The sequence below is a fragment of the Hemibagrus wyckioides genome, linkage group LG18 (assembly GCF_019097595.1).
Source record: "Hemibagrus wyckioides isolate EC202008001 linkage group LG18, SWU_Hwy_1.0, whole genome shotgun sequence".
Lineage (NCBI taxonomy): Eukaryota > Metazoa > Chordata > Actinopteri > Siluriformes > Bagridae > Hemibagrus > Hemibagrus wyckioides.
In genome coordinates, this window is record NC_080727.1 from 11,355,565 (window position 1) to 11,380,124 (window position 24,560).

At 37.9% G+C, this 24,560-nt stretch overlaps 1 protein-coding gene across 12 annotated transcripts in view; it reads left to right on the forward strand.

Annotated features, from left to right (window-relative positions):
* Window positions 1-24,560, forward strand: part of rapgef6 (Rap guanine nucleotide exchange factor (GEF) 6) — a 72,187-nt gene that overhangs the window by 9,325 nt on the left and 38,302 nt on the right. For 10 of the 12 annotated variants that reach the window (XR_009207190.1, XR_009207189.1, XR_009207188.1 and 7 more), the window contains exons 3-6: window positions 1,022-1,144; window positions 18,585-18,716; window positions 18,971-19,151; window positions 19,747-19,883. Coding sequence is in view for 9 of the 12 variants with exons in the window: in XM_058414905.1 (XP_058270888.1) it covers window positions 1,022-1,144; window positions 18,585-18,716; window positions 18,971-19,151; window positions 19,747-19,883 (573 nt within the window). In the remaining 3 variants the exon portion in view is untranslated. Of the gene's footprint in view, window positions 1-142; window positions 207-1,021; window positions 1,145-7,043; window positions 7,663-18,584; window positions 18,717-18,970; window positions 19,152-19,746; window positions 19,884-24,560 lie in introns of those variants that run through there. The other 2 variants (XM_058414900.1, XM_058414902.1) reach the window with 2 other exon arrangements.

Here is a 24,560-nt window from a genome sequence, read left to right on the forward strand (position 1 = left end):
CGATGCACTTTTCAAAATTTCAACAAAAAAGGACAAACAAACTTTGCCTTGTTCAAAGGAACAGTTTAAGCTCTGCATGCATATGCACATGTGTATGTGTTTGTCTTGTAAGCTCTGCTAGCTATGGTTCTCTCTCACTCAGGTTATGGCAATCATCGAAAGCACAGAGAAACACAAACAAGTAGATTGGAGGTAATCAGACACAGGTGAGAATCATCCCTCCCTGAGAAATCCCTGACATCAGAAATATTAGATGTAAATCTCCAATAATAGCCCCAGGAACTGTCTTGGGTCTCTGGAAGGCTTGTCTTATCAAGTACTTGTCTTATCAATTTGGGAACACAGCTGACCATTTACCTCTGGTTGACGTGGTATATTTGATGTGCATTTACTCCATCCATTCTCCTGACTTTACAGTCAACTTCTCCAACTTGGCATTTAACTTCAATGGGCCTTTGCCACTTCAAGTAATTTAGCGCTTGATGTGGGTAGTACCTTATGTGTACTACAAGTGTAAATTCCTACATCCCAAAACCCCTTTTGTACAGTGAGGACTGTCATTCTTTGGCCTGATGCAAAAAGGTTTTGAGTTTTGCTCACAGATTAAGAATGCTCTGAATTAATTTTTGCTGTTAGAAGGTTCTACTTATTTGGCCATTTGCTGACAATTTTTAATCTTTTTTTTTGGACCTTTTTATTTTTTTGTAGTTTTATGGGTGCCACCAAACACAAATCAACTGTGATGAGCACCACCCACTAATTTATAGGTGATTGCCATTTTTCAACATATATTTATATGAATAAGAATAAAACCATTTACAAAACTTCTTTCATAACTTTACCCAAATAATTCCAGCCAGCAGAGATACTGATTGTGGTTTATTTTCTATCCTCAAAAGTGGCCCAAAAGGTTTAAGAACCACTGCTCTAATGTATTGTAGCCAAAATCGTACATTATACATGGAAGAATTGGCTATTTGTCCAGGAATCAAAAGTGCTTGCTGACACTGCTACTTTGCAGGTGGATAACATGAGCAATGACAAGAAAAGGGATTTGAAACAGCATCCTCAACAACACTATCTTAACCCACAAGCAGTTCAAGATCCAGTCACACATCCTCAGGAACCAGTCAGCTCGTCCATGGTAAGGCTCCAGCACTTATTGTTCACAATTCACTTATTGTTCACTTAGAGTAAGGAGGGCAGTTTTTTTTTTTTTTTGCTTTGGCCCACTATAATTGTATGCACACTTGTACAAACTTTGAGAGAGAGAAAGAGAGAGTGTGTGTTTGGGAGGGGGATTTGTGTATGTGCCCACACTTATTCAGCCAGCTTGCTTGTCTGCTTTTAGTGCATGCTCATAAGGTTTCATTTGTCCCATAACACCGACAACAATCGACCAATAGAAATGTGTTTCAACCCTTTAAAATCTCTCTGGTATCACATTATCACAAAACCTTTTACTACAATTAACATTTTTTTACTCCTATTAACCCTTTAGCATAAAAACTTTTAAGTCTGTGGCAAGCTAAGTGACAGTCCACAGAGGTTGCACATATCACATTTTAAATTTCTTACTTTTTACTTGTCTAACACTACTCTGCAAAAGAGAGTTTTCAGTTTTCTCTGATTGGTAGAACAAGGGCAATTATAATTGGTTATTGACATTTATAGCATTGGGATTTGAATTTGTGATCATCCAACTACATAGCAAATGTTATGCCAATTCAGTTTCAGCTCAATTTTTTTTATTTCTGTAAAGAAATTTTGGGGTCTAATGCATTCTGAATACATTTGTGTACCAGTTTCTTTGCATAATGTTTGAATTAGCACAATATCTCAAGAATGAGTGCTTGAATGTTTGTAGGATTTCAATAAAATTATAATTCCTCTGCTTTTCTAGGCTTTTACTGCAGCTTCTTTTTGTTGTTGTTTGGGGGTCCCTTTAATCTCCTCTACAAGGATGCAAACTGCATGCTGAATTGGTTTAAGGTCTGGTTATTGACTTAGCCAATCCAAAACCTTAAACATTTTTCATGAAGATCTTTATTGTGTTGGCAGTGTGTTTTTGATCATTGTTTTGCTGCTTGATGAGATTCTTCCGAATTAGATTAGATGCATTTCTTTGTATAGAATGTGCAGAATGTTTCTGTAGACTTCTGAAATTGTTCTGCAGCTACCATCATGGGTTACATTATTGATAAAGATTAGTGAGCCATGCAAGCTCAAGTCATGACACTATCTCCACTGATATAATCAGCGGATATTTTTTTCAAATTCAGATGTCTTCAGTGTGTGTCAAAAACTAGAGAATTGGCCTTGCTGTTTCAGTACTTCCCTAGGAGACTGACTCCATGTAATGTAAGACATATAATCATAATAATAAACACAGCCAGTCAGTTTTACTGTACAAATACAACTAAATTGACCTTTTTATGTCTGCCTTCTTGTTTAATTTTGTCTCTCCTCATAAGTATGATTTCTAAAAGTCTGTCCTAAAATCAGTTCCAAAAAGCAACAGCAACAAAGTAAAGTATAAAGTTCTGTTTGAACGTTACTTTTTTGAAACTCATACAAAATGTAAAAGCATAAAAAATAGTTTATTAACTATATCTACAAATGACAAAACTACTGCAGGCTCCAAGCAATTATGACTAGTACTGATATACACTACTCACAAAGTTAAAGATATTTGGCTTTTGGGTGAAATTTATGGAAAATGTAAAAAGTTCACACTACAGTGATATTATATCATGAAAGTAGGGCATTTAAGTAGAAGCATGCAATGGTGATTTCCCCATCTCAAACAATTTATTGAAACAAAAGCCAACAACAGTCGATTTCAAATGTCAATGTCTCAGTAATTTGTCATGTGCCCTTGACCATCAATTACAGCTTGACAACGAAGTTTCATGCTGTTCATGAGCCGACTTATTGTCTGAGGCATGGCATTCCACTTGAAGGGCGGCCCTCAGGTCATTGAGGTTCTGGGGTGCAGGGTTACGAGCCTCTACACGGTGACTCATCTGAGTGCAGGCCACTCCATTTGAGGTACCCAGCCTCCAGCAGCCGTTCCCTAATGATGCGACCTCGAATGAGCTGGAGCATTGTCGTCCATGAAGATAAAATTAGGCCTGTGTTGTTCATGCAGGGGCACAATGACTAGATTAATGATGTTATTCAGGTAGTATTGGCTTGTCACTGTACCATTCACAAGATGTAGGGCAGTTCTGTATTGAGTAGACACTTGCCCAGACTATACTACCACCACCACCAAAGGCTCATCTGGTGACAACAGTGGCTGATGCATAGCGTTCTCCTTGACGTCTCCAACATCATTGGCGGCCATCATTTCTGCTCAACGTGAATCGACTTTCATCAGAGAACAGCACTGAGGCCCATTGGTCCCTCATCCAGCATAAATGCTTCCTGGCCCATGCAAGACGATGACGCCTGTGCCTGGTGGTGTGGTCAGGTACCCTTGCAGGTCGTCTAGCACACAGACCACGCTGATGTAAACGGTTTCGAATGGTCTGACGTGACACTTGGGTGCCTCTCACCTCCCTTAAATGTTCCTGGAGTTGAGTGGCATTCATCATCCGGTTCTGCAGGGCACTGTTCACAATGAAGCCGTCATCAACGTGGGATGTGGCCAAAGGACGTCCACTTCTATGCCTTTCTGTGACTCTTCCAGTCGCTCTGTATCTCTGTCGCAACCTGCTGATGACACTCTGACACTCTAAGCTCAGTGGCCACTTCCCTCTGAGAACATCCTGTTTGAAGCTTGCAATGGCGAGTCTGTGTTGTCCACTGTGTGCTGTCAACAGTTTGAGTAAAATTAATAAACAATGTGGTATTGTAGTGAGGTATTTGATCATTTGCTTCACTAAAAATATTTAATTCCACCAGTGTTTATGGATAATGTAGATACTTAATTGTTTCACTGGGCTTCCTGTTTAGGTATAAAGAAAGCATCCGTGCTGCAGAATAATCAGATCAGAAAATCAGCTCTGTTCCTCCTCTGGTGTTTTTTGCTCCATCAGTTAATTGCCTGTGTTTTTTGCTCCATCAGTTAATAGCAAGAGAGCCAAGGAACTTCTTGCCACAATTCTACATTTAAGAGTCCACAATGCAGCATCATGATAGTTTAAACCACTTCCCAAACGCAAACACGCATACTCTAACTACACAGGATGCACATCCTGTCAGCAGTTGTTTACAGTCTATTAATGTATCCTGAGTACTTGCTTAAGTAAGACAGTGAATCTACAAAGCAGTCAGAAAAGCTTTAGAAAATGTAATAAGTAGCATTTCTTCATGATACTAAAGTCTCTGAAAGTATGATTTGTTGTGCAACAGCCTGATATTTAGTGGGGTATAACTTTGTCCATAGAAAGACCTGCTGTCATTAACAAGATTAATACAGAATTAAGGGACCTCTGGACTGTATGAATATTCCTATTATTTCAGTAATATATACAGTATTTAATATATACAAAAAATATCTGGTTAGTTATCCTAATCTCACACTGAAAATACAAGAGAAATTCATACCAAGTCCAACTGTATTTTACTTTTTACTTTTTTTTCAGCTGTTTAGGTGTTTAGGTACATGTCTTCCATGATTTCTGCTTCACTGAGGTATAAATCTGATGTGTCCCAGAGGCCAAATCCAAATCAAGATAATACCTATACAAACTAAATATTATTAGATCATAATATTGCAAAATGTCAATCATATTGTCGTTGAAGTTAGTCTGATATTACATATATACATAAACTATACTAGCAAAATGGACCGTTAAGATGGCAACATAATAGGGCCACCAGTTTTCACCCATGTGTATATACTGATGTTTAATACATTTACAGTATTAATGTGATCTCTTCAATTTGCAACACTTTTTCACAATCCAGAACTAAGAAGGGTGTTTACTTGTTTATTGTTGAAAATGTGTTGATCTAGTATTACACTAAAGATATACTTGTGAAATTGAGAAAAGCCAACAGATGCTTGGACAAAAGAAGTGCAAAACAAGAAAAGCACAGTGGAAAAGTACTTTTTTTGTGTGTGTGTGTGTATGTGTGAAAGCCTTTTGTTAGAAAGGATCTACTCATGATCCAAAACACACAAGCTTATCAGTCAAGCATCATGGATTTAAGTGTCATGGCTTGGGCTGGCATGGCTGCTTCTGGAACAGACTCACAAATTTCACTGGTGATGGAGAGAAATATCCAGTATAATTAACAAAATGGAACATGCATTTCATCTCCTAAAGAGGAGACTGAAGGAAGAACAGACCCCATACCACCCTAAAACAAACAATGTGTTAATGTGGAGAAGAAGAATGCAGCAGTTTGATGAGATAAGTGGGTCTTAGCTTGATGAAGGTATTGCAAGCAAGGGATATGCAAACACAACTTATTGTAAATACGATTTGTATTCATCTTTTGCTTTCAAATGTCAAGTGTCTTTAGTGTATATCAAAAATTGGACTTGTTGTTCCAATACTTTTTGAGGTATTTTATTTACAGAAATGTGGATGTAAATTTATAATTACATACCTAATGAGTATATCCAATGAGCCAATCCTCTTGACTATTGCAATTATAAGCCATCACTCCATTACTCAAAAAAAGCTACATTATATGGCCAAAGGTTTATGGACACGTGACCATCACACCCATTTGGGTAGGTGATGGGGGAACGTTATTACTATTAAATTAAATACTAGAAATTCTTATTATTTAAATAATATTTCTATTTAAGGGGAAACCGAAGATTTTGGCCATATATAGCCATATGTGGCCAAAATTTTGTGGATACTTGACTCTCACCCATTTTTGCTTTTTGAAGATCCCTTTCCAAAATTGGTGATGATGACTTGTCTAAAGACTTTTGGCCTCATATTCTATAATATCAGATCCGTGGTTTACCTTCTGTCCCATTGTCTAAGCACGTTTCTTGGCAGTCAGTAGGAATAGGATGGAGTCCTGTTTGTCTTTGCAGAGTAAGTAAAAACAAGTAAACTACAAAGCTGGAGTATGTTTATATACAGTATGTTTACATCTGGACTGGTCCAACTGGCACTTCTGGACTAACACTGGATTAAATGGCTGAATAGAAAAAGGCATATTGCAGGCAAATCACTGATACTTTACCCCTCTAATCTGAACAAATAATCTAATTTGAAATTGAATTTCTGGTGATTATTAATCTAATTGGCACATTACATTGTACAGTCTTTCACATGCTAAATAAAAGATAAAACAGCCTTGTTTAATTTGCATTAAAAAATAGAAATATTTTTATAGGATTAATCAAATCATTGAAATCCATCTTTTCTTTGTGTGAAAAAGAGGGTTGTTCCAGCAGCAAACGCTCCCCCACACCCCACCCAAAAGGGTATGATGCACAATACTGTCTGTGGTTGTGATCTTCAGAAAGCTCCATGTGCTGAGAGGCGATTGGCTGGAAAGGAAAAGGATGATGTCATTTTTTTTTTCAATAGAGGTAAAGCAACTGAGTCATAGGTTTGACTTCAAATATAAAAGCACTAAATGATTCACATCTCTCTTACAGCAAAAATTGACACTGTTTAACTGACTGTTCACTAGGGATAGTGTACTTTACATTAACTGCCAGGTGATTTCATACATTAAGATTTTTTTTAGCTTCTGTCATGACCCAAAAAGTGTGCTGAAACAGTGCAAGAGGAATGCATTAATTTGCTAAGCTTTTAGATGTCTTTTTTCTCTCTCTGTTTTCTCTTTTGTTTACCAGCTATTCATGCTTTCTCAAAGCTATTTATGCCTAGGGTCTTTTTAGAGCTATGGTCAACAGCATTTATTCTCTCTGATCAATGAAGATGCTCCCTCTACTTAAAGCAGACAGCCAATAGCTCTAATGCAGTCCCCCCCACCCTGGTGCTCCTTACACTGTGCAGCCTACTCAGATGATGTCATTCTTTTTCTGCCAACCTCCCCTCCCTCTCTCTCTGCTGGTTAGACATGTGTTATTGCTGGTGGATTCAATCGATAGGAGTATTTCCTGGGGGATATACTGGGGCGTTGCAGCCAGGGATGCACACTCAGGCTAAGACTGGGTACAGCAGCTTTGGATACACACATATATCACATTAACTGCTTTTCGAAAAGGAAAGTGTGTGTGCTGTCTGGTCTGTGCTGTCTGTTTTACTGCAAAGAGGAAAAGAGGCTAATGCTGGATTTAAATGTTTGAATGTCTGAAATTTTAACTGTGAAGTTTGAAGTTGGAGTTTTTTTCTGGACCATTGGCATATTTTGGATTCTTTGCTTTTCTTCACTACAGTGTGCAGCTGCACAGCTAATTTTTTAAAGTCTTGATCTGCAATTGCTGCAAAGATTTACAAACGCATTGGATTTTACTCTCCTCATAGGGGGGACATGGACCATTTTTTTTGTCATACATCTGAAGTATTTTATGTTTCCAGGAAAGATTTATTTAATGATATTGGCTTGCCCTAGTAACTGTAGTTGATTACAAATGGTGAGGGGAAGATAGTTTATGGTTGTTGCTCATTTCTCTCAAATTGATGAAAGTGGAAAGTTTTTCTTGCAGCTTGGGAAATGGCTTTCCTCGTGCGTTGCTATGCCAACTGCTTGCAACCATGGTCCTCCAAAGTAAGTGATGTAATCCTTCAGTAGCCATCGCTGTCATGTTCTGTTGAATTTTGTGTGTGTGTTTGTGCTCAGCGTGTATGCATGTGTGCACCCAGTCAACCAATATCGATGTATTCGGTAATAGAGACTTTACAGCACTTTTGTATGTTGCTCTGTATAAGGGTGTCTGCCAAATGCCATGAATGTAAATGTGAGTGTGCGTGTGTGTGCATGCATGTGTTGCTGTGTTCAGTGGCCTTATTTACCTTATTTATTTAAACCTGTGGAAAAAATGACCATAAACACATGGATACAGGGGTCACAAGGACATAGATGGTCCCTTTGTTTGCACTCTTTTGCTGTTATTTCTGAAGCAACCGAATAAACTTTTCCTCAAAATTTCTTTCATTCATTATATACCTAAGTAGATCTTTTGTTACTGTAGATGAGTATGCTTTCTTTCTACAATGTCCTCACTAAAACACATATAGCCTAGAATTAGAAAAAAAATTGTAAATAAGGTCAAATAAAATCATACTGCTGAGAGAATAAAATTGATATTTTGCAGTATCAATATCAGCCCAGATGTTATCTCATTTTATATTGTTTGACCAACTGCATTAATGTATGTTCTTCTTTTTTGATACTTTTCATGTAAATTAAAAAAATTAATCACATTTGAAGATTGAAGATTACAAAAGAATTCCAGTCTTATTATACCTATCTATTATAATCGATTTTTATATAGTAGCAGCATTTAGAGAAACATGTATGGCAGATGCATTACATAAGGCCCATATAAAACTGATATGTTTGTTATTCTTTATTGAAAGTAAAACAAGCAGAAAAGAAAAAAAAACTTATTATAACTAAATATACTCCCAGATATACTTCAGTAACAACTACATTACCCCACCTCCTCGTGTAAATTTAGTCTAATCTGAAAAGGACTATAGAAATATATGTTCCATAAAATATCTTACATTGGGTCTCATTTATTGACCTGGATATGAAGTGGATATAATGAGAGTTACACAAGAATATAGTATTTATGAAAATCCCATAAAATGTTTGTGCTACGTATGCCTCCAATCGTCTATAAATATACACATTAAAAGACTAACGTAACCTCAACTTCCAATCATATAATGTGCATTTGCAGCTTATTGTTTTACATGAAAGGGTGTTTGATGATTGGTAAACTGTTATTTTCTTAGGAGGATGCAACGTTAATACTCAGTTTCTTTAAGCAATAAAAAATAAATCACAAAAAATAAATAATAATAATCACTTTCTTTTTCCATGGCATCTTCTTTTAATTAATTGCCCATTGGTCAAGACACTTAAAGCAATTGCTCTGTGCCCTGCTTGGTGTGCATCAAAATCTGTATGCACTCACCATCTACTTTTATAGAAATACCCATATACTTGATCATTTCATTTGCAGTCATTCAATTATTTGGCAGTACCATAATGCGTAAAATGCAGATACACAAGCACTTTACTTAATGTTCACATCATATGGGATTTGACCAGAATAGGAAAAATGTGATCTCATGGGCTGGTCTGAAAAATTTTCCCCCTAATCTGATTATTGGCTGATTTAGATAACTGCATGAACATGCATGTGTTTAGGTCTAAGTAGTAAATACACATATTTGCTCCTAATAAACAAAATGGTAAGTGTAAAAGTTTGATGACACCCGAACACCACATCTATATGTGCTTTTTGAACATTCCATTCCAGATTTCATTAACGTTTTTGCAGTTAATAATAACCTCTACTTTCCACAGGAACATGGATATGTGGATCTGTACAGATCCAACCACAAGAGCAATAGTGTGGTCAGGCTCTGATGTTGGCATTACAATTCAGCCTAGAGGTGGTTGTGCAGGCAACTTGAGTTCTTCATGGACTTTGTCTTTATGGACCCTGGTTTGTGCACAGGGACACTGTTATACTGTAACGTTTGGGTTAGGTTGTTTAGTTTCTGTGAAGGGAAAATGCAGCTTTACAGCAACAGTTTGGAGAAGGCTTACATATGGATGTGTTTTTAACTTAAAGGGGTAGGACATAAAGGAGTCCTGCACAATAATAAAGTACAGGAAAGTTGCAGGTCATATTATCATATATCACATCATGTGAGTCACTTTGGTGAAACTTCTGATGACTTGAATCAGGCAAACAAAGTCAGTGTTTTTACCTGCTCTCATGGATAAGTTTCCTTGAGGTGATTGCTCTTCAAATCCCCCAGTGATATTTTTAAAAATTACATCTTCAGTTGTTGTTGATAAAGGAAAATGATTAGATCTAGTCATATTTTATGGGTTAGACTACAGCTGCTCAGACATAAAAGTACAAAAGAGTTTACGCTGAGCATGTTAACAAATGTTTTCTAAGTTAGTTACTTACAGATTGTGTAACCTGCTATTTCTTGAGTCTTTATGATTGTAGTTTGTTATCTTGAAGCCTATGTACAGGGGTGTGCAGAATTAAAAAATGTTGTAGATTCATGTAGCAAAAAGGAATTTGCTTTCATATTTAACAGATCAGCATAATATTTCATGCCACAAGGAGTGTGCCACACAGTCCCGAAGAGTCAACATAGTTAGCACTCATTTAAACTGGAAGAATGAATTAACCCCATGAGACTGCAGCAATTAGTAGGGCTTTTCCTGCTGCTAATTATCCATCTAAGCCCTTCATTAAATAGAATGAATTCGTTCACTGGATAAAAAGATGACATCCACTGTGGCAGCATGTCAGTCTGGTATAAATGCACAGCACATTACTAATCTGCTTAACCACCACTCTGGTGAAATTTTTTAAGCTCTTTTTTTGCCCATAGATATGCCTTAGGGATGTGCTTGAGTGTTTGACATGGAACAGAAAGGAGTAAATATAGTTAGACTTGCTTCTACCAGGCATGTAATACTAATTCAATTCAGTTTATTTGTATCAGATCAGCTTTACACAATTATAGAAATAGAAAATAGAAAAGAGAAAAAAAATTATAAGTTTAAGTTAAGTAACTATTTGTTGAGCAAGCCTGAGGTGACGGTGGCAAGGAAAAACTCCGAGATGATATGAGGAAGAAACCTTGAGAGGAGCCAGGCTCAGAAGGGAACCCATCCTCATTTGGGTGACACTGGACAGTAAATAATGTAACTCTGAATGTAATACTAATGTCTGTACCTGTATCTACATTGCTCAGATAGGTTACTCAAATATTTTGTATCTGTATTTTTGCCACTATTCATCTGAAACACTGAAATATAAAAAAAGAAGTATTTTTTCATTTTTTTAATCACTTTTTTGTAGCAATGATGTGTTTTCCAAATCTGGAAACCATTGTTGATAGTTCACAACAATAGTTGACTAATAAATATATATCTTAGATATACTACCCTGTGTACAGTGTGCAGGCGAAGAAACGAAACGAAATACACTGCTTGACCACCTGGATTTAACTAAACAAATAGGTAAAAGTCAATCATTGGGTAATCACTGCAGTGGTTAATGTTTTAGCTGGCAACAAGTTATTTAACCCTAAATAATGCAGAGAGAAGCTTCTCATTTTTTAACCATAATCCTGAGGTTAAGAAAAAGAAGTTACTCTGTTTCAGTAGGGTCAAATTATTGGCCTGCATCAAGCAAAGAAAACAACTAGGGAGATACAGTTAAGAACTGCCCTACACATTATTAAAACCTGGAAGTATAGTGGTAAACCATCATCTTTGAGGATGAAACGTGGTTTTAAAAAATCTTGGATGTTACTGATCAGAGATCACTTATTGTTTGATATCCTTTAGAAAATCTTTCAATAATTCTGGGGGCTATGACATTGTTGATATGTGCTGTACATTTTGATGAATAAAAGTCCTTTTCCAAAGTTGAATTTAATGAATTGGAAAAATACAGAAAAGGACTTTCACCCATTGTGATAATTCGAACCAAATGCTGTGTATCAACCAATCTAGCTAGCTAGCTGAAGCTCACCATTGTGGTTATAGGTTTTGACACAGTGAATCCAACATATCTTAGATATGATGAGGAACCAGGTATGGCACGGGAAAGGAACAGTGCTCTGTTGCTCTGTAGTGCTAGGGTCTTTTAGGGTCTTTAGGACAAGAGAAATCAACCCTTGACCCCCCCTTCTTACTAGAGTTATTTTTCAGTATACTTTCTGTGTAAGGACCCAGGTTGCAATGGATCCCTTTACTATGTAAGATATATTGAAATTAAGAAGAGGCTTTAGACACCCATAGCCCATTTCCAAAATGTAGGAGTAGATTGCATATACCAATTCTACTCACTTGATGGGTAGTCATTTTATTCAGTTGAACCATTGAGTTGCTGTTTGCCTCCAAGAGACACTCCTCACACCAAACAAAACCTTATATAACCATATATATACACCGATCAGGAATAACATCTCCAACAAAAAAATCACAGATGGCAACTCAAAAATGCTAACTGGTACAATTTTCAATATGCTTTTTTCAATATGCTTTGACACAATTAACAAAGTACTTCAAGATAAGCAACATCCTGTAAAAAGATTCACTGACAGTCTCATTGAAATAGCAATTGAAACTCTCTCCTTAGACAACATTTAAAGATTTTTTTTTTTTTCAATGATAGCTGTAAAAAGGCAATTAAAAACCAGAGAGACACTTTTTAATAGACATCTAACTACAGAGAATCTTGAAAGATGCACATGCGTGCAGAATTATTAATGAGACTAAAAATTAAATATTTATTTGTAAATAAAGAAAAATTTGTATCTAGCCTCACATATCAACCAAAAAGATGTGGGACATGATTTTAAAAAATCAGTGCCTTTACACAGAAGCCAGAGAACCTTCACTCCAGAATAAACATTTGAAACTTGCTCTACAATATGCAGTTAAACCTAAGGTAAACCTAAGCAAACCAGCATACAAGACAGTTCTTCACCCTGAATATATTCACTTATATGAAAACAAACCCAGGTGCCTCAAACCTTTTGGCATTAATTAAGCCTCAACCTAGATACAACCTAGATACCTCGCAATCAACCTAGATACCTCTTTGTCCTATACCTCCTTGGACCAAGCATTATTTAGACATTGACCCAATGTAAAAGGAAAGAGACAAACCCAAATCCAACACCAGAGAGACACCCAATCTAAACCAAATTTTCCACAGCTTAAGCCTATTTTTATACCTATATGGTATCCGCATTCCAGGAAAATGCTCCATTAATTCAGCTGAAGCTTGTGCATTACTTTAAGCCCTGGAAAAGAATAGACAAGCACAACATTTTCTGACTCAAGATCTTGTCTCCAACTACTGGAATCTGTAAGAACTGACCACTCTATAATTTCAAACATTTTATCTAGTTGACATTTTACAAAGGGAAAACTTCAGTATGGTCTGTTGGAACCCAGGGCATATTGGAATCTCTGGCAATGTGAAAGCAGACATCACTGATTAAGAAGCTTTTTCTCTCTCTTCAAATCAAAGTACCAAAATCCACCCTCAGATGTCAAACCTCTAGTGAAAACCTATATTTCTAATAAGTGGAAATGGAATGAGATGAATTCAATAACAACAAGCTGTTTGAAATAAACCCCATTATAAACAGACCTTTTTATAAACTAGACATGATCAAGTAGTGCATACTAGGTGTCATATCAGTCACTCAAGACTTACAAATGGGTTTTTATTGACGGCTGAAGAACCTTCTTTTTGCCGCAGATGTCAAACAGTTTTAACTATTAAACAGATCTTATTAGACTGTACTCATTTCAATACTGTTAGACAAAGATTTGATTCTGAAATAAATGTAGGGAATGTCTTTAAAATGTTTCATATGAAAGAATTTTAGAATTTTTACATAGTATTAATTTTAAATATCTCATTTATTTTAATTAAATTCTTATTTTATCTGTTCTAGCTATATTTATAGCTGAGATACTGACATGGCTTTTAAAAAAAAATAAAAAAAAAAATAAAATAAAAAATGTGCTAAGGAAAATATCTTCCCATTTCTGTTGTGCTTGCATGTGCTTGGGTGCTGCATGAGGTCTACAAGTTGTGCACAACTCTCTGTTGTAACATACTTACTGTTACTTTGATCACCAGCCACTTGACCTTTCCAGTCTTTAACTTCCTCCTACTTATCTCACAGCAGCAGCACATTTCTCAATATATTTTTGTTTCAGTATGTACCATGGGTAGTCTCTGAGAGTTGTCACAATTAAATAAGAAAATATTCAAGACAAGGCAAATTTCATGTCTGCGAATGACTCTTCTGTCTGAATTGTCTATTCCCACTCAAACTTTTTCCTCATAGTTGTCTGGTTCAGATTTATTTGTAAAGTTTTGGCAAAACTTCATCAAATATCCACATGTACAAGAAATAATAAACTGTCCTACATTCTGGGGTCTGAGTGCTCCATGTACTAAATGGTACATAAATAAATGGTTAATAAATGGCCCATAATTTCAACCTCTTGTAGACCAAACACTTGACTAAGTTATTTAAATCCTTTTCATTTCAATCTGTAAAATGCAACTAGAGACAACTAAAGACAACTAGACCAAGTAAGTAAAACAGCACACATTTTGCCTATAACAAAGTGACATTATAGTGCAGTGATTCTCCAGTTAGTAAAAGAAAAATATTACACATGGATAAAATATTGCACAAAGTGGATAGCACAAAGATACAGAGGTGCTATAGTAGTTTAGAAGTTGAGAATAGATTAAGATTATTGGATGGTGTTAAGAATCTTTGTGGCTGCCAGGATAAAGCTATTTTGGAGTTTGGCAGTTCAGGTTTTAATCGGTCTGCATCGCCTGCCAGAAGAAGGAACAGACTGTATGCGGGGTGTGACGGGTCCCTTACTATTGTCCCTGCCTGTTTCCTGAGACAAGACCTGTACAGGCCCATGAGGGAAGGCAGATTGGTCCCTACGATGCACTATGACAACACTTGACTGCTGTATCATAAATCCACATCTCTTAGCATGTCTAACTCAAGAGCACCAAGCTTGCAAGAGTTGGCCAGTTTTCTCAGTGAATTTAAATAAGCATCAACTGTCTCATGTATTAACTGAGCGCTCTGTTTGAATTTATGACATTTTAGAAGGACATTCCTCCTCAGTTTAAAATATGCATCCAAAGCGACAATAGTCTGGGCATAAGAATCTCTCACACCGGGTAGATTGGTGAGAATGCTTTGTTCAGATGTTCCTATTCAGTTCAGCAGTGTCACTCTTTTTATCTTGTCCACCTATTGTTCCTCTTCAACAACTACACAAAAAGTACACTCTACACTCAAGTCTCAATCATTTTAAGTAGATTGGTGAATTTCAATTTCACTCTAGACTTGGGTACTACAACTAAATATGTAAAAAAAAAAAAAAATACACATTGTTATACTCAGGATCCTTTCAACATACTTAGTACTGTTTGACTTGTTATAGTATGATGTTGTATATACACTACTCACCAAAAGTTAAGGATATTTGGCTTTTGGGTGAAATTTATGGAAAATGTACAAAGTTCACGCTATAGTGATATTATGTCATGAAAGTAGGGCATTTAAGTAGAAGCATGCAATGGTAATTTCCTCATCTCAAACAATTTATTGAAACAAAAGCCAACAACAGTGGTGGGTATACCACAACAAAAAATGTCAATGTCTCAATAATTTGTCATGTGCCCTTGACCATCAATTACAGCTTGACAACGACGTCTTATGCTGTTCACGAGTCGACTTATTGTCTGCTGAGGCATGGCATTCCACTCTTCTTGAAGGGTGGCCCTCAGGTCATTGAGGTTCTGGGGTGCAGGGTTAAGAGCCTCTACACGGTGACTCAGTTGATCCCATTGGTTTTCTATGGAATTCAGCTCTGGAGAAAGCGCAGGCCACACTCCACTTGATGTACCCCAGCCTCCAGCAGCCTAATGATGCGACCTCGATGAGCTGGAGCATTGTTGTCCAAGAAGATGAAATTAGGCCTGTGTTGTTCATGCAGGGGCACAATGACTGGATTAATGATGTTATTCAGGTAGTATTGGCTTGTCACTGTACCATTCACAACTCAATACACCATTCTGTATTGAGTTGACATACCTGCCCAGTCTGTAACACCACCACAACAGTGGCTGATGCATAGCGCTCTCCTTGATGTCTCCAACATCGTTGGCAGCCATTTCATCAGAGAACAGCACTGAGGCCCACTGGTCCCTCGTCCAGCGTAAAGATAGATACTTTATTCATCCCAAAGGGAAATTTGTCATGTTCTCTGTGCACATGACACATAAATACTCCCTGTGCATAAATGCATAAATGACACATAAATGTGTCATATCCTTAACTTTTTGTGAGTAGTGTAAGTCATAACCTTTACAGGTGAAAATTTAATTTGACCTTCTCTACACTTTTGAATGCACATCCTTCAAACAGGATGTTCTCAGAGGGAAGTGGCCACGGAGCTAAGAGTGTCACAGACTGTCATCAGCAGGTTGCGACAGAGATACAGAGAGACTGGAAGAGTCACAGAAAGGTGTAGAAATGGACGTCCTTTGGCCACATCCCACGTTGATGACCGTTTCATTGTGAACAATGCCCTGCAGAACCGGATGATGAATGCCACTCAACTCAGGCACATTTAATAGAGGTGAGAGGCACCCAAGTGTCACGTCAGACCATTCGAAATCAGCGTGGTCTGCATGCTAGACGACCTGCAACGGTACCTGACCACACCACCAGGCACAGGCATCGGGCCAGGAAGCATTTACGATGGACGAGGGACCAGTGGGTCTCAGTGCTGTTCTCTGATGAAAGTCGATTCACATTGAGCAGAAATGATGGCCGCCAACGATGTTGGAGACGTCAAGGAGAGCGCTATGCATCAGCCACTGTTGTGGTGGTGTTACAGTCTGGGCAGGTGTGTCTACTCAATACAGAACTGCCCTACATCTTGTGAATGGTACAGTGACGTCATTAATCCAGTCATTGTGCCCCTGCATGAACAACACAGGCCTAATTTCATCTTCATGGACGACAATGCTCCAGCTCATCGAGGTCGCATCATTAGGGAACGGCTGCTGGAGGCTGGGGTACATCAAATGGAGTGGCCTGCACTTTCTCCAGACCTGAATCCCATAGAAAACCGCCAAGACACCTACAGCAACATTACAGGTGCTAATGATTTCTCTCTGCATGTGGCAGCAATCTCTCATATTCCTCACATGTCTGAGCTAGGGTGGATGTAGGAAAAAAGCTTTTAAGCTCAACTGAATCACCCTGAATCATGCAGCAAAATGTTATATTAGGATCTGATGAGAATGATGATAAGAATTCTGGAAGGTATGTTTGGTGCAAAAAAGACACCAAACGAACACTATACCCATGATACAACATGGTTTAGAAAAGCATCACAAATGAATAAACACATAGCAGAGGTAGGTCAGTTAGGATATTGAACTTGAACTGTTTGGAAGTCATAAATCTTGCCCAACCACTCAGTTTTATAAAGTCTTGCTGGATAAATGTGATTTCCAAATGTTGTAAATGTAAATAATGCAGCAGTTTGGTGATATCATCAGTGTGCTACCGGCTTGATACAGTTATTCCAAGCAAGGGCTATGCAACGAAAGATTTTGTGTTTGTATTAAACATTCCAACATTATGCTTAAATAAATTTATGTGGTCTGCCACCAAAGCTGCCATGTTCCAAGTTGTTTCACATCTTGATCTAAATTAAATTCTGATCCATCATCTCATATTCACCTTTTGATCTCAAAACCAAATTGTCTAATGGCGTATAGAAAAAAAATGTGGCCATGTGTTCTAATACTTTCTGTGGGGATCTGTAGGCAAAAAGACTTTGTTACATTCTAATACATACAGTGTACAGTATGCATTAGAATACAGCAGTCTCCACCACACTGTCTCTGAACAGGATCTCCATGGATGTATTATTGCTACCTGATTAGCTAAACGCCTTCTTTGCTTGGTTTAAGGTAAGTAACTACCTAGTGAAACTACCTGTAGACTGCAACAGCTGCACAATAGCCATCATTGTGCCTGATGTTATCAGACTCTACACAAGGTGACTAACACAAATTTCCAGGGCCACCTGCTGACTATGGCAATGTCCACAAAGTATGTGCCAGCCAACTACTGGAGGTTTTCATAGATATCTTTAATCTTGCTTTAAGACTAACTATGATTACCACATGCTTTAAGAAGACCCTCACTGTCACATATAATATCTGCAGTCTCAAGTCTACAATCATGAAGTGCTTTGAGTGGATAGTCTAAAACCCTGTTTCAATTATTATTGGCAACACACTCACTGGACACTTTCCTGATTAGTTTAGCACCACTTTGTGGAGAATAATGTAAAGCTAAATTCTAGTACTACTTCATAAAATTGGGTTTTGCATAGTATGCAAATCATTATACATTGGAGTGGGTGGGGCTAAATTGTTCAAAGGGCAACTTTATAAAATTTAAATAAAAATAAAATACAAATACAAATTTGAGTGAAGGAATCAGCAAAATGTAGCCAATGTGAAAATGTCAAAATTTGTCCATTATTAGTATCCCAGTACATGAGATTCTTTTAAGATTTCTTTGAATATGCAGCTGGTATTTTTGGGACTGCTGCCATAGCTGTGCTAGGTCTACTAGACAGAGGAGTTCTTGAAGTTCAGAAGTTTGTTTACTCAAGGCTGGCTGTCTCTGAGATTTACTATCCCTACATAATACTATAATACTAATGCATATTTCTTTGCTCATCTTTCTCTCAATCATATTGGTTTGCATAATGTATTGATAAGGAACCTGGATAAAACTAGTAGTTTTTTCTCAGCATTGTCATTTAATCTAAGTTAAATCCTAAGTCAGTCCATGTTGTTTCTTGTCTTGTGTCAACAGCTTCCAGGAGATTTTGGCAAGATGCACTTGACGGACCACGCACATCTGCCAGTGATGCCAGTACCATCCAGCCAATCAGGCTGCAGCATTGGCAGTGATTCAGCGAGCAGTAGCTTATCAGATATATACCATGTAATTACCTGCTTTATTAATACACTTTTTACAAGATCATAATGTAGTTCAACAGTACTTTGCAAGTTCATTCTTTTTCTGTTTTTATCCTTTCTGAAGGAAGTGAAATCTAAAGTAAAACATTTGTGCAGTATGGATGAAAGACCATTTTATATTCTTCAGCTTAATTTTAAAAAGGCCTTTCAGATGAATTAACTGCAAAAGCAGAAGCAGAACCATGCTGGAAATTATAAGTACATGTTTAACTCTTTCAGGCCACAGAGAGTGAAGTTGGTGACATGGATTTGTCTGGGCTCCCTGAGGCACCTGTTGATTCAGATGATGAGTATGAGGAAGATGAAGAACTTGAGCATGCTTCAGACCCTTTGCTTGGCCGAGATGTGGTTAGGGAGTGTTTGGAGAAGGAGCCAGCCGAGCGCAATGATGACGACATTGGTTAGCATTTCTCCTATAACATTAATCATTAAAGATGAGAAAGTTCAGTCTTGGTTTGTATACAGCCACTCAGAATAAAGTGTTGTGCCACTAGAAATCAAAATATTTACTTTTATATTTAGGCCTAACACTGGGAGCAATGTACTGAATTCTTCAGTGTAAAATACTAGACAAGTATTTAGGAATGCTTCAGGGACGACACAAACTGGTAAAAGTAGCAAAGTATGACTGCACTGATATGTGCATCTTCTAATTTTTAAAGATGGTATATGATAATGCGGTGCTTATAAAGCTAATTGTTTTTATCATGAAATTTAATAATCAGATGTTAAGGGTTGTACAGTTTATGTGATAAATCTCTGCAAGCTCCTGTGGTGACTGCTTTTGCAGTGTGTGCACTACAGTATTTATTTTTAAATGCACTACAGTATTTATTTTAATTTTCTCCATGTTGTATCATTCTGTGTGAATCAATACTATGTAGCAATTAATGATATAGTAGTGATATAGTTAGAGGGAGTGCTTAGAGGAGTGTCCCTCTAAGCACTCCCATTCTCTCATTCTCTCACCCTTCTCACTCTAATTTCTTTTCCAGAGCTGCTCCTAGATTTCATGCATCAGCTGCCAGCATTTGCCAACATGACCATGTCAGTGAGGAGAGAGCTGTGTACAGTCATGGTCTTTAAGGTTGTAGAACAGGCTGGCACTGTCATCCTGCATGACAAACAGGAGGTAAACATACATTTTATTGCTAGTTACATTCAGCAGTTTCTCAGTTACATTCAGAGCCTGTTCATAGCTTTCCTCCATAGTTAGCACTAGTTACACATGGCAAGACGAGATCCTATATCATGATTGTCAGATAGCTTGCTTCCAAAATCCAATATGGCACTGCTGATGGCTGCCTCTGTGTATTGGTGCATCTTGTTTTGTCTTGTCTTGTCAGTCTTTTATGTTGACACCAGGACTTCATTCACCAGAGAATAGCTCATGAACATCAGGGCCACAGTCCCTAAGGATTTATTTCCCAAATTCATCGACACATCCGTGAATTTACTGGAAAAGTGTGCTTGCCTGTGCACATGCAGTAAACCGTCAGAGGAGGGGGAAATGTGCCGGTGTGCCTGTGCGCCTTCGCCCAAAATAAATATTGCACACCACTGCAGGGAATATTTCTCTCTAACGTGCGTTCACTGTGTAACAAACAGGATGAACTTTAGCTACTGGTGGGGAAAAATAAGGGCCGTCACGCTGCACCTCACCTGGCAGGATTCTATTTTTTAAAGGATTCTTATTTTCACACGGAACTATCAAGCAAGACAAGACATTATTATAAATAATGGCTGGTGCAATGAAGTGACAGTGATTTAGCAGTACTATTCTCACAATCTCAAGTCTTTTTATAAACTGCAAACTCTTCTACTTCCCATGTGAGTTCGCTTTATTCATAATGGTGGGTGTGTTTACATTCCACCGCAAGCCAACGTGCAGAAGGTACAGTATATGCTTACTGACCTTGGTGACTTTACTAAAGGCAACCTCACATAGGAACTCCCCAAATACAGAATATTAAATTAAATGCCTGACCTGAGAAGAGACTTCCACCATCATCCCAATCCCACAAACACCCAGGATTACAGAACTTAATTGACTACCTGTTGCTCTGACACTTGTGGTAAGGAAGCCCTTTGAGCACCTTGTGCTGCCCCAGCTCAAATTCATCACAGACCCTCTCCTGCAGTTTGCCTACAGAGCCAACAGGTCTGTAGATGATGCAATTAACATGGCCCACCACTTCATCCTCCAACACCTGGCCTCCCAAGAGCAGATACTAGGATCCTGTTTGTGGATTTCAGCTCTGCTTTCAATGCTATCATTTCAGCTCTACTACAGGACAAGTTCTCCCAGCTGAGTGTGCCTGATTGCACCTGTAGGTGGATCACACACTTCCTGACTGACAAGAAGCAGCATGTGATGCTAGGAAAACATGTCTAAATACTGGTCTCTCATGGGGATGAGTCTGCCTACCAAAGGGTTGACCATCTAGTGACCTGGTGCAGTCAGAACAACCTGGAGCATAATGCTGCAAAAACAGTGGAGGTGGTTGTAGACTTTATAAAGAACCCAGTACCACCTACTAAAATCTAAAACCGTATGTGACTCTCTAGTCAATACTGTGATCTCTCCGTTTCCTGGGAACCATCATCGCCCAGGATTTCAAGTGGGTGCTGCACTCAAACTCTTTAATAATAAAAGCGCACCAGTGGTTGTACTTCAGTGGTGGGGCACTTCTACACCTTCATTATCAAGTCCACACTCACCTCCTCCATCACCACCTGGTATGCTGCTGCCACTACCAGAGACAAAAACAGACTGCAGAGTGTCATTCACTCTGCTGAGAAAGTGATTGGCTGCAATTTGCCACCTCTTCAGGACCTGTACACTTCCAGGACACTGAAGCGGGCATTTAAGATTGTGGCTGACCTTTATCACCCAGGACACAATAATTTACAGGCACTTCCCTTCTGTGGCAGACAGCAGTCCATCAAGACAAAAACCTCATGCCACAAAAACAGTTTCTTTCCATCAGCAACTGGCCTCATCAACAACCCACCATGGTCTCTTACTCACCTCCTTGGACATTAACACACAAACCCTGTTTGTTGTGGTCATATTATCACACACAACTTACAGCTATACTGCACCTGCACCTTCTTATTGTACCTTCCGACCTCAAACTGTGAGCATTTGCACTGGTCCTCTAATGTACAATGTTTCATCTGCACTGCAGTGGCATTTATAATTTAGCTTTTGCACTGGTTCACTTTTATACACTATGTATACTGCACTATTATACAGTTAATATTTCTTTTTGTTTAAATTTCTTAATTTCTTTTTTATATTTTTATGTTTATTCTTATAGTTTTCAAAGGTTCTTTATATTTATGCTCCCTTGCTTTAAATTACTGTGCACCAATACATCAAGGCAAATTCTGATAATGAAGTCACATTGGACATTGGAAATGTGAGCAGATCTTCATCCAAAGAGATCCCAATTGATAAACATTTTTTAAACTTTATTTACTCAGTTAAATTATCCAATGTTATATATCTTTGTTGAAATAAATTATCTGAATCTCTAGGAGTATGAGTTAATTTAAAGAGTTAAATGAAGTCAGGTATTTAATCAAGGGAATGGAGAAACTCTTATTTACAGGAACATGGTTTTCACCACACAGGTTTAAGAGTGTGTACTATGCCTCAATCAGAGGAGATCACCAGACTGGAACACTTGCAACACTTGCATTGAGTAATGTTAATGTCCATAAGGCAAACACTGAACAAGAGTGGTGTATGGTACGATGGTAAGGAGGAAGCCACTACTCTCAAAAAAGAACTACAGCCTGTGAGAACTTTGCTTTAAGTCCTAATATAAACCAGAAGACTATATAGAAGCTTATAGCCTTTGTTTATTAACAGAAGTAAATGAGTCATGTAATAAGACAATAATCTTAAGCCCCAAATCACAAAAAAATGGCTAAAGCAGAAAATGTGTAACATTTTGGAATAGCAGACATTGACTCAGATATTGAAGCAGTTGTGTAAGGAGGAATAGGCCAACATTCCTCAAACTCTGATATTGGAGACATTTGCAACAAATTATTGTTGTGCAAGGGGGTCACATTTGTTACTGAAAACAAAGGTTCACCTCCTTCAAGTGTAAAAACATTTAAAAAAATATATTTTTGCTTTATTTGTTTAATTGGGTACCCTTTATCTAGTTTTAGGAATTTCAAATAGTTTTAGACCCAGATTATGAAAAAGAATCTGATAACATTTCATGTCAAATTTATGCAGAAATACAGAACATTTAAGCTTGTAAGATATGGCAAACTATAGATTTAAGCGTTTTAGTTTTCTGTGATTTAAAAAAAAAAAAAAAGCAAACTTTTAAGTAGTGAGAGAGAGATTTTTGTATGTGTTAAATGTTCTCTGTAGCTTTGACTGGTCTGAATCTAAAGAGTCTCTCCTGTAAGAATAAACTAAACCTTTAAGCATTAAAAAAGTAAAGGTTTAGTCAACTGTAATGCTAATTAAATGGTGATGAGATGTCCAAATATGATATGAATAGAAAATTAGTGTGAATTTTTTGTGCCTGTTTTCCACCTCAAACCTGAAGCTTTGGGATATTTGGGAAATGATACTGTCCTACTACACGCTGTAATTCAGGATCATGTAGAACCATAAAACTGCTAAGCATCTCAGGTGGTTCATCCCCCACCCAGGATCTTGCATTGTCTCTGAACAACTCCATGATCTCCCCTTCAGCCACTGCTCACAACCTTGGGGTGTAACCATGGACAACTTTCCTCCCATGCTGCTAATGTGACACACAAATGTTAGTTTCTTCTGTTCAACATCAGAAGGATTTGACCATTTCTATCCACACAGGCTACTCAAGTGCTTGTTCAGTCTCTGGTCAATTCGAGACTGGACTACTGCAACTCTTAACTGGCAGGTCTTCCTCTGAATGCAATTCGTCCATTGCAAATGATCCAAAATGCTGCTGCATGACTTATTTTCAACCTGCCCATTTTCTCCCACACCGCCCCACTGCTGCGTTCCCTCCACTGGCTTCCGATAGCTGCACGCATCAGATTCAAAATACTGATGCTTGCCTACAAAGCCAAGAATGGACCAGCTCCACTTACCTCAAAGATCTTATTACTCCTCGCACTGCATCTTGCTCCCTCAGATCCACTAGCACTGCCCGACTGGTCCCACCATCTCTCAGGGTAAAAGGTAGGTATGCATCTAGACTCTTCTCTGTTCTGGCACCTCGGTGGTGGAATGAAGTTCCCTCAGATGTCCATACAGCTGAGCCGAGAAGCACTTAAGCACTCTTCCTGAAGCACTTAAAATAGCTCTTATTTTTCCCTGTTTTTATATATTGTATATATTTAAAAAAAAGTTTTAGGCAAATAGTATCCTAAGTCCGTGACCTACTGAACCAGTTTTGATGTATTCATTGATAGAGACTTTAAAGCACTTTTGTACATAGCTCTGGATAAGAGCGTCTGCCAATGCCAGAAATGTAAATGTAAATTTAGCAACAAAAACTAGTATTTTTCTAGTAGTTTATTGTCTCTTGCATCATTTGGGAGAAATTTTGACCCACTCTTCTTAACAACCTTACTTCAGTTCATTAATGTTACACACAGCTCCCACTACAGCATGTCAGTGGGGTTGAAGACTTTAACTTGGCCACTGAATTATCACGTCACTGCAAAACAATATTGTTCCAGAATGTCTGTGGTTTTTCAGATACAGTTTGCAATATTGCACCTCAACAGATGCAATTTTTTTTCCTAGTCACCCTTCCATGAAAGCCATACTTATCAAGTTTTT